The 16,119-nt window shown below is 47.5% G+C and overlaps 1 protein-coding gene and 1 non-coding gene across 3 annotated transcripts in view; one reads left to right on the forward strand and one right to left on the reverse strand.

Moving 5' to 3' along the window:
* Nucleotides 1-16,119, reverse strand: part of LOC119962282 (transmembrane protein 132C-like) — a 1,347,532-nt gene that overhangs the window by 448,531 nt on the left and 882,882 nt on the right. For both annotated transcript variants that reach the window (XM_038790273.1, XM_038790281.1), the window contains one exon: nt 11,707-11,899. In XM_038790273.1, the coding sequence (XP_038646201.1) occupies nt 11,707-11,899 (193 nt within the window). The remainder of the gene's footprint in view (nt 1-11,706; nt 11,900-16,119) is intronic.
* Nucleotides 13,815-13,965, forward strand: LOC119978380. Its single transcript, XR_005463432.1, has one exon. It is a non-coding gene; the product is annotated as a U12 minor spliceosomal RNA (small nuclear RNA).

Below are 16,119 nucleotides of genomic sequence, written 5' to 3' on the forward strand. Positions count from 1 at the left end.
ACCTCGAAGAAGGCTGTCCAGTACTCCACGAGTCTGGGGCAGGACCAGAACATGTGGGCGTGGTTGGCCGGGCCTCTTTGGCACCGTTCACATCTGTCTTCCACCTCCGGGAAGAACCTACTCATACGGGTTCTTGTTAAGTGGGCTCTATGTACCACTTTTAGTTGCGTCAGGCTGAGCCTTGCGCACGTGGAGGTGGAGTTGACCCTATGCAGTGCTTCGCTCCAGAGTCCCCACCCGATCTCCATCCCCAGGTCGTCCTCCCATTTCCTCCTTGTTGCGTCCAGTACGGTGTCGTCCCTATCTACCAGTCGGTCATACATGTCACTACAGTTCCCTTTCTCTAGGATACTTGCGTCCAGTAGGTCTTCCAGTAGTGTCTGTCGTGGCGGCTGTGGGTACGTCCTTGTCTCCTTTCGTAGGAAGTTTTTGAGCTGCAGGTACCGTAGCTCGTTCCCCCCAGCTAGCTGAAATTTCTCTGTCAGTTCGTCCAGTGTTGCGATCCTGTCGTCCGTGTATAGGTCCCTGACTGTCAGTGTCCCCCCGTCCTGCCTCCACCTTTTGAAGGTGGCGTCGGTCAGTGCTGGTTTGAACCTATGGTTGTTGCAGATGGGAGCCCTGTTCGACATTTTGGTCAGGCCAAGTTGCTGCCGCAGTTGGTTCCAGGATTGGAGGGTGGCTGTCACCACTGGGCTGCTGGAGTGTTTTTTGGGTGGGGATGGGAGTGCTGCCGTGGCGAGGGCCCGGAGGGAGGTTCCCATGCAGGAGGCCTCCTCCGCACGCACCCACTCAGCTTCTGGCTCCTGGATCCATCCCCTTACTCGCTCGGCTGTTGCTGCCCAGTGGTAGAATTGTAGATTCGGGAGGGCTAACCCTCCCCTGGTTTTTGTTTTTTGTAAGACCTTCTTTGGGATCCTAGCATTTTTACCCCCCCATACGAACGCCATGATGAGTTTGTCCAGCGCTTTGAAAAAGGCCTTGGGGATGTAGATCGGAATGGATCTAAACAGGAAGAGGAACCTGGGCAGTACGTTCATTTTGATCGTCTGAACTCTCCCCGCGAGGGAGAGCGGGAGTGTGTTCCATCTTTGCAGGTCCTTTTTAACTTCCTCCGTCAGGCTGGTGAGGTTCCATTTGTGGATCCCTTTCCAGTCATGGGCTATTTGGATCCCCAGGTAGCGGAATTTATGTCGGGCTTGTTTGAACGGCAGCCCCTTTAGTGCTGCCCCCCCCCCCCCCCTTGCGGGTGTAATGGGAAGATCTCACTTTTGCTCATGTTGAGTTTGTAGCCCGAGAAGGCTCCAAACTCTTTCAGGAGCGCGATGATTCCGTCCATGCTGCTTTGTGGGTCCGAGATATAGAGGAGCAGATCATCCGCATAGAGTGAGACTCTGTGCTCTCTCCAATCTGCTTCTTGAATGGTATCATCATGTGGATGATCAGTATCTTCTTCATCAGCAATCTTGTCATCAGCCATAAAATTCCACAATTCTGTGCCATCAAATGCATTTTCTTGAATGACAAAATGACAGTCTCCATTTTGATTTCATCCCAGGCCTGGACAACTCATTCACACAGGGTTGCTAATGTTGGAGCCCTTCTGCTACCCCGTTTGATGAATATCAGGTCATTTCACTTTTTTCCCATGGGCTATCCTTAAAGGACTTGTTGAGGGAGACGTCCGATGGTTTAACAAGGCCGATTGGACCACCAGGAATCGCTGTGATGCCACTATTTTGCGGTCTAACTTCAGCAACAACATCATTGGCAAGGTGTGGTCTGAGATGAGGAGCCATTTGTCTTCATGCAATCTTCTTGGTTGGAAAACCCAAACATTCCTCGGCCATAATTTCAAGTCACCTTCGTCCATCCATCCTTTATTGTGAAAGTGAATGATTGCTTCTTTTGGGAATTGCTATTTTGGGATGATTTAGCTCCTCAATATTTTTGCAATCTGCAATATCTGTTTTTCTTGCTTGGTGCAGGGCGCGGAACTGGATGGATCCTCAAGAAAAGGATCGTGGGTATTTCCGATCCTGTCCGCTGGCGGGATTTACCGGTGCTGTCGAAGTTAATGGACTTTTGGCTGGGTTGGCACGTCTGCCACAGCGAAACTGGAAAGTCCCAGCCTGACAGTCCAATCTGGTGATTATCATTGGCAGCAACTTTGCTTTCCAACTTTGGTCACATTGCTCAGCTTTCCTCTCTTTCTGCAGTCATTCATCAGAATCTGCCTAAACTGTGTGGAGAACATCCTCCAGTCTCTCACATTCTCTTCCAGTACCTTGAATTCTCTAGCTGCTGTATAATTATTTGTCTGCTCTGCAATCTCGACAACTTTAAGTTTGAACTGGTCTGTGTGTCCACTGTTCCTTCATGATACACTGTATGTTCTATGTTCTATGATACCACATTTCCAGATTAGAGGGTAGGATTGGATGGAATGCAGCATGGTTGTGGCTAAGGTTATTCACAATAATACCACTGGGCCAAGCTTCACAGTTTGGCTCTTGCCTTAAAAAGCATGTTGTCCTTTGAAGTAGCACGGCAGCTCATGACTCATCCAGTAACCATTGGACTGGATTTAGTGTAGCTCATTGTGGTGTAAAACATGGTGGCCGGGCTCAGTCAATCATGTGAGAGGCCCTTTGCGTGGCGGGAAAACCTTCCCTGATTATGTAAGAGGGTGGATGGAGTTCATGTGGAATTCCCAGATGGCGACAGGGACATGCCAATTGAGCTCATTAATGTGCCAAATGCCACTTCATTCTTGAGCCCAGTGCAATACAATGGTTGCTCAGGGGTCAAATGGGAGTCGCGGAGCTCTCCTGTGCCCTCTGAAGGCCGCTTAGCAAACCCTATTGGGTTTGGGGGAAGGGTAGCAATCAACCTGGGGTGAAAGCGACTCTATTGTCCTTGCTTCTAGCCCCATCCCATGACACCTATCTTGAGGAGCCCATCTCACCCTCACTCACCTTTGGCCTGAGCCTTTGGGGAGTGCACTGTGTCATGTGTGAGTACCTTCAAGAGATGGGTGTTTATAAATGGGTGTGTATATTAATATCTGTAGTGAGAGTACCTTTAAGAAATGGGTGTTTACCACTGCAGTTATGTCAGAGAGTGGGTGGAGCTGGGCTGTGTCAGCTTTTTACTTTCGTTTTAGACTGTTTGCTCCAGGGTGCGTTTTAGTTTCATTTTCAGTGTTGGAGCTGAAGTCAGACAGACCAGGTGCACTGTTGATCTCTCTGCCATGAAAAGACTATCTCTTGATCATTTGGTGAATTCAGAATTATAAATGTTCTCAGTAGTGAATGTAAACCTAATGTGCTTCTGTTAAAAGGTGTTTCTTTTGTCATCTGGTACCGGTAGAGTGGGCCGTGTGCTCCCCATACCACAATCTATTAAACGTTGTGGGTCAGGTGAACTCCATGATACACTTTGGGGTTCTCTAAACTCTGGCCCATTACAATTGCCAGCAGCTACCATCACTCCTGCTGGTGGTGATAATGAGCTGCCGACCTCTGATTGATCCATGCTGGGCGGGCGGGATCTCTGCTCCTGGGAACCCCAATCGTGGGGGAGTTCTGACAGTGGCCACTTAAGAGCCTGAAGGACACTTTATTCTGTTGGGACCCCCCATGTAACCTATGGGGCTTCCCTCCCACCTCATCAGCCTGGTAAAATCCAGAACACTGGGCGTGATTCTCTGACCCCCCGCCCCCGCTGGCTGCCGAATTCTCCAGCACCGGGGTTTTGGCTGGGGCACGAATTACGTCGGGCCAGTCGACGGCCGCTGGCAGTGCCCCCGCCCCCGGTGATTCTCCGGCCCGCGATGGGCCGAGTGGCCACCCGTTTCCGGCCAGTCCCGCCGGCATATTTTACACCAGGTATTTGTCAGTGGGACCTGGCTATGCGGGCGGCCTCCGGGTTCCTTGGGGGGGGGGGCGCGGGAGATCTTGCCCCGGGAGGTGCCCCCACGGTGGCCTAGTCCGCGATCGGGCCTACCGATCCGCGAGCGGGCCTGTGCCGTGGGGGCACTCAATTCCTCCGCGTTAGCTGCTGTGGTCCTCCGCGATAGCCGACGCGGAGATGAACGCCCCCCCCAACCTGCGCTGGGATGACGTCAACACACACTAGCGTTCCTGTGCATGCGCCAACTCGCGCCGGCCAGCGGAGGCCCTTCGGTGCCAGTTGGCGTGGCACCAAGCCCCTTCCCCACCAGCCGGCGTGACGCAAACCACTCCGGCCCCGGCCTAGCCCCTGAAGGTGCAGAGGATTCCGCACATTCGGGGCGGCCCAATGACGGAGTGGTTCACGCCACTCCTTCGCGCCAGGGTTGGCCACCCCAGGGTGTAAAGATGCACTTTCCCAGACTTAAAAAGATATTTATGTCGAGAATGTCGAGAATTGCTGTAGCAATTCACCATATGATCTGTATTACGCTGTTGCCCATGTGAGCTCCACCTATGGACCATTGTATGGTACTGCCTACAATGTAGCATTCTGGGGCCTGTGTGGGCTCCACCCCTTACTCCACCCCTTGAGGGGAGGTATAAAGAGCAGTCACCCTGCAGGCGGCTCCCACTAGCAGACCAGTCGCAGGCAGTTCTAGTTGATTAAAGGCACAGTTTACTTCTACTCCTGGTTTTGTGTGAATCGATGGTCGCATCAATTTATTAATAAGTATTGTACAGCAACTGCATGGCTGCAGCTAGCCCCCCAAAATGTCTCTGCCCAGGAGCCTCTCTTACCATGGGTTGATTGACCACACTGTGTCCCAGATTAGTCATCCAGGCCAGGTGACTCTTACTCGGCTGTGCTCCTTTTAAAAGGACAATCACCACACAGGGACAAACCCTTCGCCTTAACAAAGCTCAGAATTCCAACACACCTGAGAGTAGCAGTCGGAAACTACCAGCAATGGACGGATGACTGAGTTATGTGCATTGCAATGTGATCAGTCAATCACAACATCAATGTGCCTTTAAAGTAGTAAAATACCGCGAGGTGCTTCACTGAAGCATCATCAAACAAAACACCAAATCACAAGGACAGGTGGCCAAACATTTGATCAAAGAGTTTGCATCTTCAGGGAGGAGTGAGAAGGAGAGAGATGAAGTGTATTAGAAAACAAATTCCAGAACTTAGGGCCTTGGCAGCTGAAAGCACAGCCACCAAAGGTAGAGCAATGGAAATAGTGGAATAGTGCAATAGGCCAGAATTGGAGGGGCGAGGTTACTAGGTTGATTCTGGAGTAGAGGAGATTAGTTTATGAGGAGAGAATTAGTAGACTGGGACTACACTCATTGGAATTTAGAAGAATGAGAGGGGATCTTATAGAAACATGTAAAATTAAGAAGGGAATTGATAGGCTAGAAGCAGGGAGGTTGATTCCACTGACGGGTGAAACTAGAACTAGAGGGCTTAGCTTCAAAATAAGGATGAGCAGATTTCGGACTGAGTTGAGGAGGAACCTCTTCACCCAAAGATTTGTGAATCTGTGATATTCCCTGCCAGTCAAGCAGTTGAGGCTACCTCGTTAAATGTTTTTCAGGCAAAGATAGATAGATTTTTGAACAGTAAAGGAATAAAAGGTTACAGTGAGCGAGTGGGTAAATGGAGCCGAGTCCACAAAAAGATCAGTCATGATCTTATTAAATGGCGGAGCAGGTTCGAGGGGCCAGATGACCTACTGCTGCTCCTCATTCTTATGTTCTTCTGAACACTCTTAAAGGCTTTAAGGATGAGAGGCAGTTGTAGAGGTATAGAGGGGCGAGGACATGGAGGGATTTGAAAACAAAGAACATATAATGGTGTTCACCATCCACCGACATCTGAAACATTCGCTCCCCTCCCAGTGTGCTGAGTCCTTGCATCGCATCATGGAGCAGCTGGACTTCCCACACAATACATCGTCCCAGACTCTACCCATACTAATCAGATCCTTGGATGTCAGCACACAAAATAAGTTTTACTCTCATCGAGGAGCATCGTGGCTCTCAAATCCACTCCCGAAAACTGAGCAATATGTTGACTGAAAAGCCCCACTGAGTGACAGATCCCCTCCTCGGTAAAGTAATATCTTTGGACCTCCACATCCGGTCCCAAGAGTAACAATTTAATTATCAAAGTCAAGCTTTGACAAAGGGTCATCCAAGCTCGAAACATCAGCTTGGTTCTCTCTCCACAAATGCTGTCCGACCTGCTAAGGTTGTCTAGCGTTTTCTGTTTTTATTCCAGATTCCATCATCCGCAGTAATTTGCTTTTACCTTAGAATTTAATTGTCGATGTTTGCATTCTTATTTTGGACTTTTTATCCACCCAGCTCAATCTAAATAATCTCATTGGCCTTGACTTCCAATGTGCAAAGCAACAGATCAACTACATAATTTTTAATCTCACTCATGTGTGATATTAATGTCAAATAGGAAATATTTTTTCTTTGCTTCTTTGGTCTTTGCTTCATACTTCTTGAAAAGTGACCTTTTGTATCACTCACTTGGATATATGTTTCTGGTTTTTATGGGAGGGTGATTCAAAGAGAGGGGACAAGTAAAGGATGACTGCCAAGGATTTGTAATTTGTGGTGCACAGGAGACTGCCTCTCACCATTAGTAGTGGTTGTGAATTTAATTCAAATTCTTTTTATAAGTTGGAATCTGTCTTGAGAGAACATAAAAAGAAAGAAAAAAAATAGTTAGAGGCTGGGATTCTCTATTGCGAGTCCGTCCATTGCCGCTGTCAGTGAGGGCGGAGAATTTGGCACTCAGTTAGGTCTCACATTCATTGCAGTGGAACCAGAGAATCGCACCCAGAAAGATTTGCACTTTCCAGCACCTTTCATAACTTCAGGACCTTCCAGTGCACTTTTCAGCCAACTCGGTATATTCACTTTTTAAATGTGAATAGCTCACGACGCTGAGGTCCCAGGTTCGATCCCGGCTCTGGGTCACTGTCCGTGTTTGCACATTCTCCCCGTTTTTGCGTGGGTTTCACCCAACAACCCGGGGTAGGTGGATTGGCCATGCTAAATTGCCCCTTAATTGGAAATAATGAATTGGATACTTTAAATTTTTTAAAAGTAACAAAAAAATTATGAATAGTTAAACACAGAAATAAACCGTGGCTCATGTAGGCTGATGTCTCAGAGTTGAACGCCAAGCTATACTTAGACTTGGCCCACATATATACAGAGGCTGACCCACATAGACCCAGATATTGGCTCACACACAGACCCAGACATCACAAAATCATAGAATCACAGAATCCCTACAGTGCAGAAGGAGGCCATTCAGCCCATTGAGTCTGCAACAACCCTCCGAAAGGGCACCCTACCTAGGCCTAATCCCCCACCCTATCCCTATAAACCCTCCTAACCTTTTGACATTAAGGGGCAATTTAGCATGTCCAATCCTCCTTACCTGCACATCTTTGGAGCGTGGGAGGAAACCGGAGCACCCAGAGGAAATCCGTGTAGACACGGGGAGAATGTGCCAACTCCACACAGACCGTCACCTGAATCCGGGTCCCTGGCACTGTGAGGCAAAGTGCTAACCACCGTGCCACCATGTCGAATATGAGCGTGGACACATTGTCCTGGACACTGTTCCAAACAAAAACCTGGATTTGATCCATATAGACTCAGAAACCGGCCTGAGCACAGGCCTACACACAGACCTGGACACGGACCCACACACAGACCCGGACCCACACACAGACCTGGACACGGACCCACACACAGACCCGGACCCACACACAGACCCGGACACGGACCCACACACAGACCCGGACCCACACACAGACCTGGACACGGACCCACACACAGACCCGGACCCACACACAGACCCGGACACGGACCCACACACAGACCCGGACCCACACACAGACCTGGACACGGACCCACACACAGACCCGGACCCACACACAGACCTGGACACGGACCCACACACAGACCCGGACCCACACACAGACCTGGACACGGACCCACACACAGACCCGGACCCACACACAGACCCGGACACGGACCCACACAGCAATTCAGGTCCTCACCCACACACACTCCTGAACACGTATACAAATGGAACCTGTGGGTTCAACTCTATGTTGGTCAAAGAGCTGAATCATGATCCACACAAACTCAGATACCCACAGGCACGTCCTTGAAACATTTAGTAAGAAAGTATAGCTTGCCTTCATACTCTTGTTAGAGCTTCACCTGATCATAAACAATAATGAAAAGTAAGGGTCATTTTCTCTGCATCCTTATTGATTACAAGCAGAACCTGTCTATTTAGTTAATTCAAAAGAATGAGAAGATGGATGAGTCCTTGACCAAACGTTAAATTGTTTTTCAACGACCTGCGATAGAATTTTGCGCAGGCTTAAAGTCTGTTTGTTCATTTTCCGGTGGACACCAATCAAACACTAGTGAAATGATTTTCAGAACACCTGTGCTTGCTGAGCAAGCCCTGCATGAGCGCCCCTTCCCAGCAAATATACCCCAACTCCCCCCCCCTCCCCCAGTCCTACCCCATGTCTGCCCACAAATACACTCTTATTGTTACATTCCTCATCACATGTACATTTTGACAGTTCTAGTGTTCAAGGTCTCACTGTATTAACCGGCAGAACATTTCTAATCATTTCAGATGAGTATTTTGCCAGTCCTGACCTCCTCCAGTGCAACCAGTTGAAAAGTATAATCGTTTACGAATTGTTTTCACTGAAAAAGATCTGCATGATAAAATGTAATTCAGAGAACAGGGGCAACATTTGGACGAAACCTCTCTTTAAATGTAAGTAACTGATGGCTACTGCTCTCCACAAACCCGCAAATACTGTAGTTCACAAAAGAGCTGCCATTGCCTAATGGCAAGCACTCTTTCCCAGGGTGGACATGTCAGTCACCAGGGGGCATAGGTTTAAGGTCCATGGGGCAACATTTAAAGGAGATGTGCGAGGCAGGTTTTTTTACACAGAGGGTGGTGAGTGCCTGGAAACCGCTGCCAGGTGAGGTTGTGGAAGTAGATATACTGACGGCATTCAAAAGGCATCTCACCAAACACATGGATAGGATGGGCTTAGAGGGATACAGCACTAGGAAGTGCTGAGAGTTTTGGCCAAGGTTGGTATTATGACCGATACAGGCTTGGAGGGCCAAAGGGCCTGTTCCTGTGCTGTCTTGTTCTTTGTTCTTCGTACTGGTGTAGTTTCTCTGGCTAATAAATTTGTTTTGCAACAAGTAAATCAGGGGGAATAAATCAACCAGTCCTGCATGCTCAGCTTTCCCTTTCACAATTGAGCTCATGGAGAGTTACCCAGCTTCTCATTAAAAGGCAATTTCACTGCTGAGGTTGTGTGGAGAGTGGTGGCAGAAAGGTTCAATTGATAGATGATATTCAGAGAATCTGGAAGCTAGATTTAGACCTGCTGATCCTGCCGACGGCGCACCCCAGCCGGGGATTTCCCAGCAGCATGGGGTGGATTCAATGGGAAATCCCATTGACAGTGGCTGGATCAGAAGATCCCCCCATCTACCAATCGCAGACTGCATCCCGGGGCTGAGAAACACGCGCGGGGAGGCCAGAGCATCTTGCCCAATGTCATCTTTCCCTACACAACACTGATGGTCAAAGTCAGCATGCCACAATGAGTTTTCTTTTAGTTTGGCACACCTTGACTAAGGCCGCATGATCGTCCAACATGACAGCTCTTTTTTAACCTCACAAGCAGTGCAGATTAAACTCATGAATCCCATGTTCCTTGCACATTGCCAGGCTCAGCAGGAGCAAGGTTTGGGGAAATTAGGGGTGGGATTTTCCAGCCTCCCAGTCGCCCGTTTCACTACATACACAGGTGCTCCAAATTTCCAATCTTTTCTATTTTGAAACACAGGTTGATACATACTGAGGGATACCTGAATTTAAGCCCAGGGAACGGAGGACAAGGTCAGTTAGAGGGATCTGAGGATGCGCAGGGTAGGGCAAGGTCTTTCTCAGACTGCCCCTATGACAGGTAAATTCCCAGCCTGCCCCACCTGCCTCAGGAGAAAGTGCTCACCAAGGCGGGATCTTCATTGCCGGGGGCTGGGTGCAGGTCGGAGTTGAGCCAGCCAAACTGGGAAGAAGTATGGAGGCTGCAACCGGGGTTGCCAGGTGCCGAGGCGGGCTGCTTCAAAGGCCTGCCTCAGTGCCGTGGGACTTGGTCCCAGTGGGAAAAAGTCAAAGATCCTCCAGCCCTCAACCTTCACATCCCTTCAACCTCCAAAAACTTCCCATGTCCCATCTTTGTCACTCACCTCCCATCAACCCCATGTCCTCTCATGACCCCTATAGTAGGTTCTGCCCTTTCACATATCCCTATGTCCACTCATAGCACCATGTCAAGCTCTGCCCTTCCACTACCCTCTCTGGCCCCTTATGTATCCTATGCAAAGCTCTGATAATTCCATACTCACTTGTTCCAGAAAATGCACAGTGGCTCAATGTACACCCTAGTGTATAGTGGCATATGTGGAAAAAAAAGCTTTGAAAAAATATAATCCATTGATTACTCCGATGAACATAAAGTCTGGATGGCAAGCTAATAAAAGTGTTACTTATGCCTTTTGAAGTTTCAAAAACCACAAAGTACAAATCCTTGGAACCACTTATGTCAACAAACATTGTGAAATTGACCATAGAGATCAGTGCATTTGACTGTTATCAAACATGTTTCCTCTGGGGAGCAATACCTATCTCCCCAATGGTGCTGGCCAGGTTGATACTGCCGGAGCAAGCTTCTGAAAGGAAGCATCCCGCACCCTTCAAAGTCACTTCAAAAATTGCACAGCCCAGGAATGCGGTCAAGATTCCTGGAATTGGGACCCACCCGCCCTTTTTAAAGGGCTGCTGAGTCAATCCGACTTGGTGATATTCCAGGCCTTAAACTGACCAAACTGCTTCACATTGTCAGTAAGTTTGTAATAAAACAATTATCTATCATATCACTACGCATCATGCAAACCACTGGGGAGCCAGAATAGATTCCAGATACCTTATTGGACACTTCTCAACGCCTCTGTGCTCTTCTACCAAGTCACTTTTCAATCTTGTTATCTTATTGTTAATACCATGAACTTCATACTTAATCAAGAGCCTTACATGGAATAGGAACAATGCTTTCAGCAAATCACTTTATTCGAGCTGTGTTGGTTGAATGGGCACAAGCTGTGCATCAAGAAAGGCCTTTTCGTTTTGATCACTTTCATTTTGGAGCATATCTCAAATAGCTGGGGTTGGTGGAAAGAAAATAATTTTGCAGAGAAACATTATACAGAGATAATTCACAGCTGTGTATGATGTTGTATATTTAGTCATTCTCGATGAAACAAAATCCTTTATTCTGATGAAAATGACTTGGTAGAGGTTTCTTGACTAGTTCATCAAAAGTTAAACAAGGAGACTACCTTTACTGGGACCTCCATATTGGCAGAATCAAGTCCAGTAAACATCACTGTCTCGTCTCAGAGTTGGGAAACAATTATAAATAAAATAGCAGACAGAAGAATGGCCTAACTGGAATTTTTCTGTGGCTGAATATCAGAAGGCTTAAACCAAAAAATCATTAGCATGTACGGTTGAAGATGCTGTGTTCAAATCACTTGTCAGTCATAATATTCCACAATTTCTAGCAAAGGCAAACAGTTCCAATGTAAAATCTCTTACCATAGCAAGAGGTACAATCTTTGTTATGTCCCTCTGACTGACATGCAGCTCCGACACAGCCTTGTCCTGGTCCACCTGTGAGGTCTTCCCAGGATATTCCACCTGCCACATGATTCGTCGAGTCACTGACAGACTGCTGAGGTTATCCATTTCAAAGTCCATTTGCATAATCTCGTAAGAAGCGCCTTCAAATCTGTAAAGAAAATTGAACCGTTACAGCAGTTCAGGAGGCAATTTCTGACGCAATTATTTTACATTAGCAACTACTAACTGACTTTGTACCTCAAGGAGTTGACTTCCTTTAGTGTTTCCAGGGACATAAGCAAAAGCCAAGAAACATTCTGCGGGATTCTCCGTCAGCGGGATCCTCCGCTTGGCCGGCAGCTGATCCAGGCCCAACGGTGTGGGATGACCACAATGGGAAACCCCATTGGCCAGCTGCTGGAAGGGAAGATCCCGCTGCCAACGGGGGCACGCCGCGCTGGAAAACGGGCCTGGCGGGACGGAGAATCCCACCCAACATGTACTCTTTTTAAGATTTAGTTTATTCTATTGCATGACAGTGTATTACATTAGTGGGGTGGGGGGTCCTCTCACACCCAGGAAGGCACAAATACATGTGCCTGTGTCAAAGATACAAATCTTCACACTGGAACAAACCAATTTATTTTGTAGCAAAGGAACAATTCTGCTAACTAAATCAAATAAACAACTGGCTTCCCCTTCCCTATTAACCTGATGTTAAATAACCTACAATACAATTTGACAAAAAGCAAGGGAGTTTTCCCCAGTGTCCTGGTCGATAATTTTCCCCTCAACCAACATTACTAAATTGGATTATCCAGTCATGAAAAACCTTGCTGTGTACAAATTTCCTGCTATGTTTCCTACATTACAACAGACATGCTTTATTAGCTGCAAAATGCTTTGGGATATCCCGAATAAAGGGATTAAGGGTTATGGTGTTCGGGCCGGAAAGTGGAGCTGAGTCCACAAAAGATCAGCCATGACCTCATTGAATGGCGGAGCAGGCTCGAGGGGCCAGATGGTCTACTCCTGCTCCTAGTTCTTATGTAGCGTCAGGCCACTATATAAATGCCAATTTTTAAATTCACGAGTTCGAACTGAGGGCAAAAACACTTCTGTTCCTTTAACTGATTAAATAAGCAATTGAAACACTGTTCCAGCAATGTAACATCCAACAGACCCAGTGATATTCTTCAGTGTTCACAAAACTTGTTGAAGCATTATGGGGCAGATTTTCATCTGTCTCTTGGACGCCTACAGAATGCCGAGGGTGCATCTAGTGAGCAGGATTACGCACCGCTTACAAAACCCACTTCTATTAAATGGGAAGAAAATCAGGCATGTTTATTTACAGATCTGTGATGATCCTTTTAAATTATTTCTCAAATGAAAAATTCTGCCCGATTAATGATTGGCAGGATTTCATTGCTTTGATAAATGCTGTGATTTCTCAGCGAGGCATTTTTCACGACCAAAATATCCTCCATTAAAAGAATCCTGGCCTCAAAAAATTGTAACAGACCTCAACTCAACCACCGCTTCCAGTTTGTGGCAATCAAATTATCTGGGATTGGAAGCACAAATTGCCTTTTTTGTGCTGTTGTTTTCTGGTCAACTGCAAGTTGTCCGACTGACACACTATAAAATGCGAAGCTGTGTCAAAAGTGCAATGGGAAAGCAAATTGGCACACTGGACCCCTAGTTACAACCATCTTAGCTGCTTCATCAATGACCTGCTTCATCGGGTGTGGCTGACAGTGAAGATATGATGCCAATCGACTGCAGCAGGATGTGGCTAAAATAAGCAGCAGGGTGGGCAGATGGAATTAAATACAGAGAACTGTGAGGTAATGCATTTTGGCAGAAGGAATAGAAAGAAGAAATCGAGACTAAATGGTACAGTTCTGAAAAAGTGTGCAGGGACGGAGGAACCTGATGCTGGGGGCGATGTGAGGCAGAATTTTCAGACACAGAGATTGGTAATGACATGGAGCTCACTGCTCATGAGGGCACTGGAAGTGAAAATGGTCAATAATTTCAAAAGGAAAATTCATAGGAACTTGGGAAAAGTAAACTTACAGATGCCTTAACCTAATGAGTAAGGAAAATCACGTTCCAGGGTGATGCCTGGGTCCTCGCCCCCTTGTGCGAGAGGAATGTTTGAGCAGGTAACGATAGTCCTGCAGGAGACCCGCTTACTTTGTAGGATATCGCAGCGTAGTGATCCGCCCGGCCCGTCCCTCAAGCAGGTTGCCCCAAATTATAATCAAAAGATTTTTTAAAACTTACAGGACAATGGAGATAGAGAAGGAAAATGGGACTGATTGGATTATTTGAGAGACTGCTGTCCTGTATCCGATGGGCTGATTGGTCTTCTCCTGTGATTCTATTTTATCATCTTTCCTTCAATACAAGGATAGAAGTGATCGCTGATGAATGTACTACTCTGCAGGCAATGAAACAGTCTGTGTCCAAATGCAGCAAGCCCTTGATAAAGGGCAAGTAACATTCAGGCCAATTAAAGTGCCAGACGATTACCATCTCCAGTAAGAGACATTCCAACCATCTTCCCATTGCATTAAATGGCATTACCATTGATGTATCCTGCCCTATCAACATCCTGGAATGTCTTAATCAGAAGATTAACTCGACCAGCCACAGAAATATAATGGTTACAAAGCAGATCGGCGGTTGGAAATTTGGGGGTGAGTGACCTACCTCCTGATCTTGCCAAAGGCAGGTGGCACTGCCAGGGCATCCAGGTGGCACCACCCTGCCCAGAAGCTGTCCACCCAGGGACTTCTGATCCCCCGAGAGATCCCATCCCGAAGTGCACTTCCGCCTGGTCCCCGTTGTGGAGACTAGTGCAAAATGGTGCCCGCCTGGGATTTCCTCAGCGTGGTCAATAGATCTCGGAGGCTGGTTTGATCTGGCATAGACATAGTTAAGTGATCTTAACTGCACACTTAATCTATGGGATAGATCTAGATCTCGAGATTTTGCAAGATCTCGTTAGATCTCGCAGGGCGTAACGACCGTCGGGAATTCGGGAAGAGACCTCTCATGGGATTTACCGGCCATAACCCATCCCAAGTCTGGCGGGGCCCTGCCAGTAAATTGTGCCCGATGTTGTTCATATTCCTTACAACTATGAAAAATATATCGGGCTGGATTCTTCCAACCCGCCTGCCACAAGAACGCCACAGGCGAGACACCGACAATGGAAAAATCCATTGACCTCAGGCTGGACTCTCCGGTTGCCGAGTGAATGCGGCAGGAGAATCCCGTCCATAATGTACATAATTTAGTTCTCCAGGTAATTATATTATAGTATTCAGATAATTCTGTAATATTCAAACAATGTGTGTCAAGATACCATTATGCAGATATCCCAAATTATATCAAGGAGTAATTGTTACTTGATGATTTCATCAGTCTCCCACCTCAACTCCAGTGCAAATCCAGTGGAACCCACCTGAAAAAGGCAGTTGACATGTTATGTAAGGCCACCACAGACTGGAGGAGTTTCCAGTCAATAACTTAAGGGTTAGAACATCTACCCATTCCAGGCCAATCCAGTAGGAATAGGGATTTGCTACGCTGGCGGCTCCCAATTCCCCAAATCCAATTTAAAATGTCCTGCCACACTTTAACCAATACACCAAGGAAGATGAGCTGTAATGGCCTGAAGATATCGGTAATGGGTTCCAATGAATGACCAAAGTAATAGGAGCAGCCTCAATCTTGCTCTCCCCCCCGCCACACTCCTGCCTCACCCCAGCTCCGCCCTGTCTCAAAATAAAGTGAGGGAACTTTCTTTTGTATTGGCACGAGTGGGCCAAGGGCATTGGCTCGATTAGGGTTGGGTGAGGGGCTGTTCAGGCGATTGCAAAATTCTGTGACTAGAAAGGGCCAGCTAGTGTTGTGGACATGTGCCAGTCCCTTGCAGGCCAGGTGCCAACCCCAGCAGGATCATTGCTGGAGGGCACAGTGGACATACCACTGGGGTCAGAGAACACATATTTACAAGATCCAGGTTCATGATTTTGCTGCACAAAACAGAGTAAAACAGAGGATGGCACGGTGGCACAGCAGTTAGCACTGCTGCCTCACAACGTCAGGGACCCGGGTTGAATTCCGACCTTGGATCCCTGTCTGTGTGGAGTTTGTACGTCCTTGACACATAAGTGGGTTTCCTCTGGGTGCTCCGGTTTCCTCCCACAGTCCAAAGATGGGTGGATTAGGTGGATTGACCATGTTAAAATTGCCCCTTAGTATCCAGGGGTATGCAGGCTGGGTTAAGATGGTAGAGTGAGGTGGACGTGGGAATGGGGATGGGTAGAATGCTCATTTGGAGGGTCGGTGCAGACTCGATGGGCCAAATGG

This window comes from Scyliorhinus canicula, chromosome 1 (genome assembly GCF_902713615.1).
Source record: "Scyliorhinus canicula chromosome 1, sScyCan1.1, whole genome shotgun sequence".
Classification (NCBI taxonomy): domain Eukaryota; kingdom Metazoa; phylum Chordata; class Chondrichthyes; order Carcharhiniformes; family Scyliorhinidae; genus Scyliorhinus; species Scyliorhinus canicula.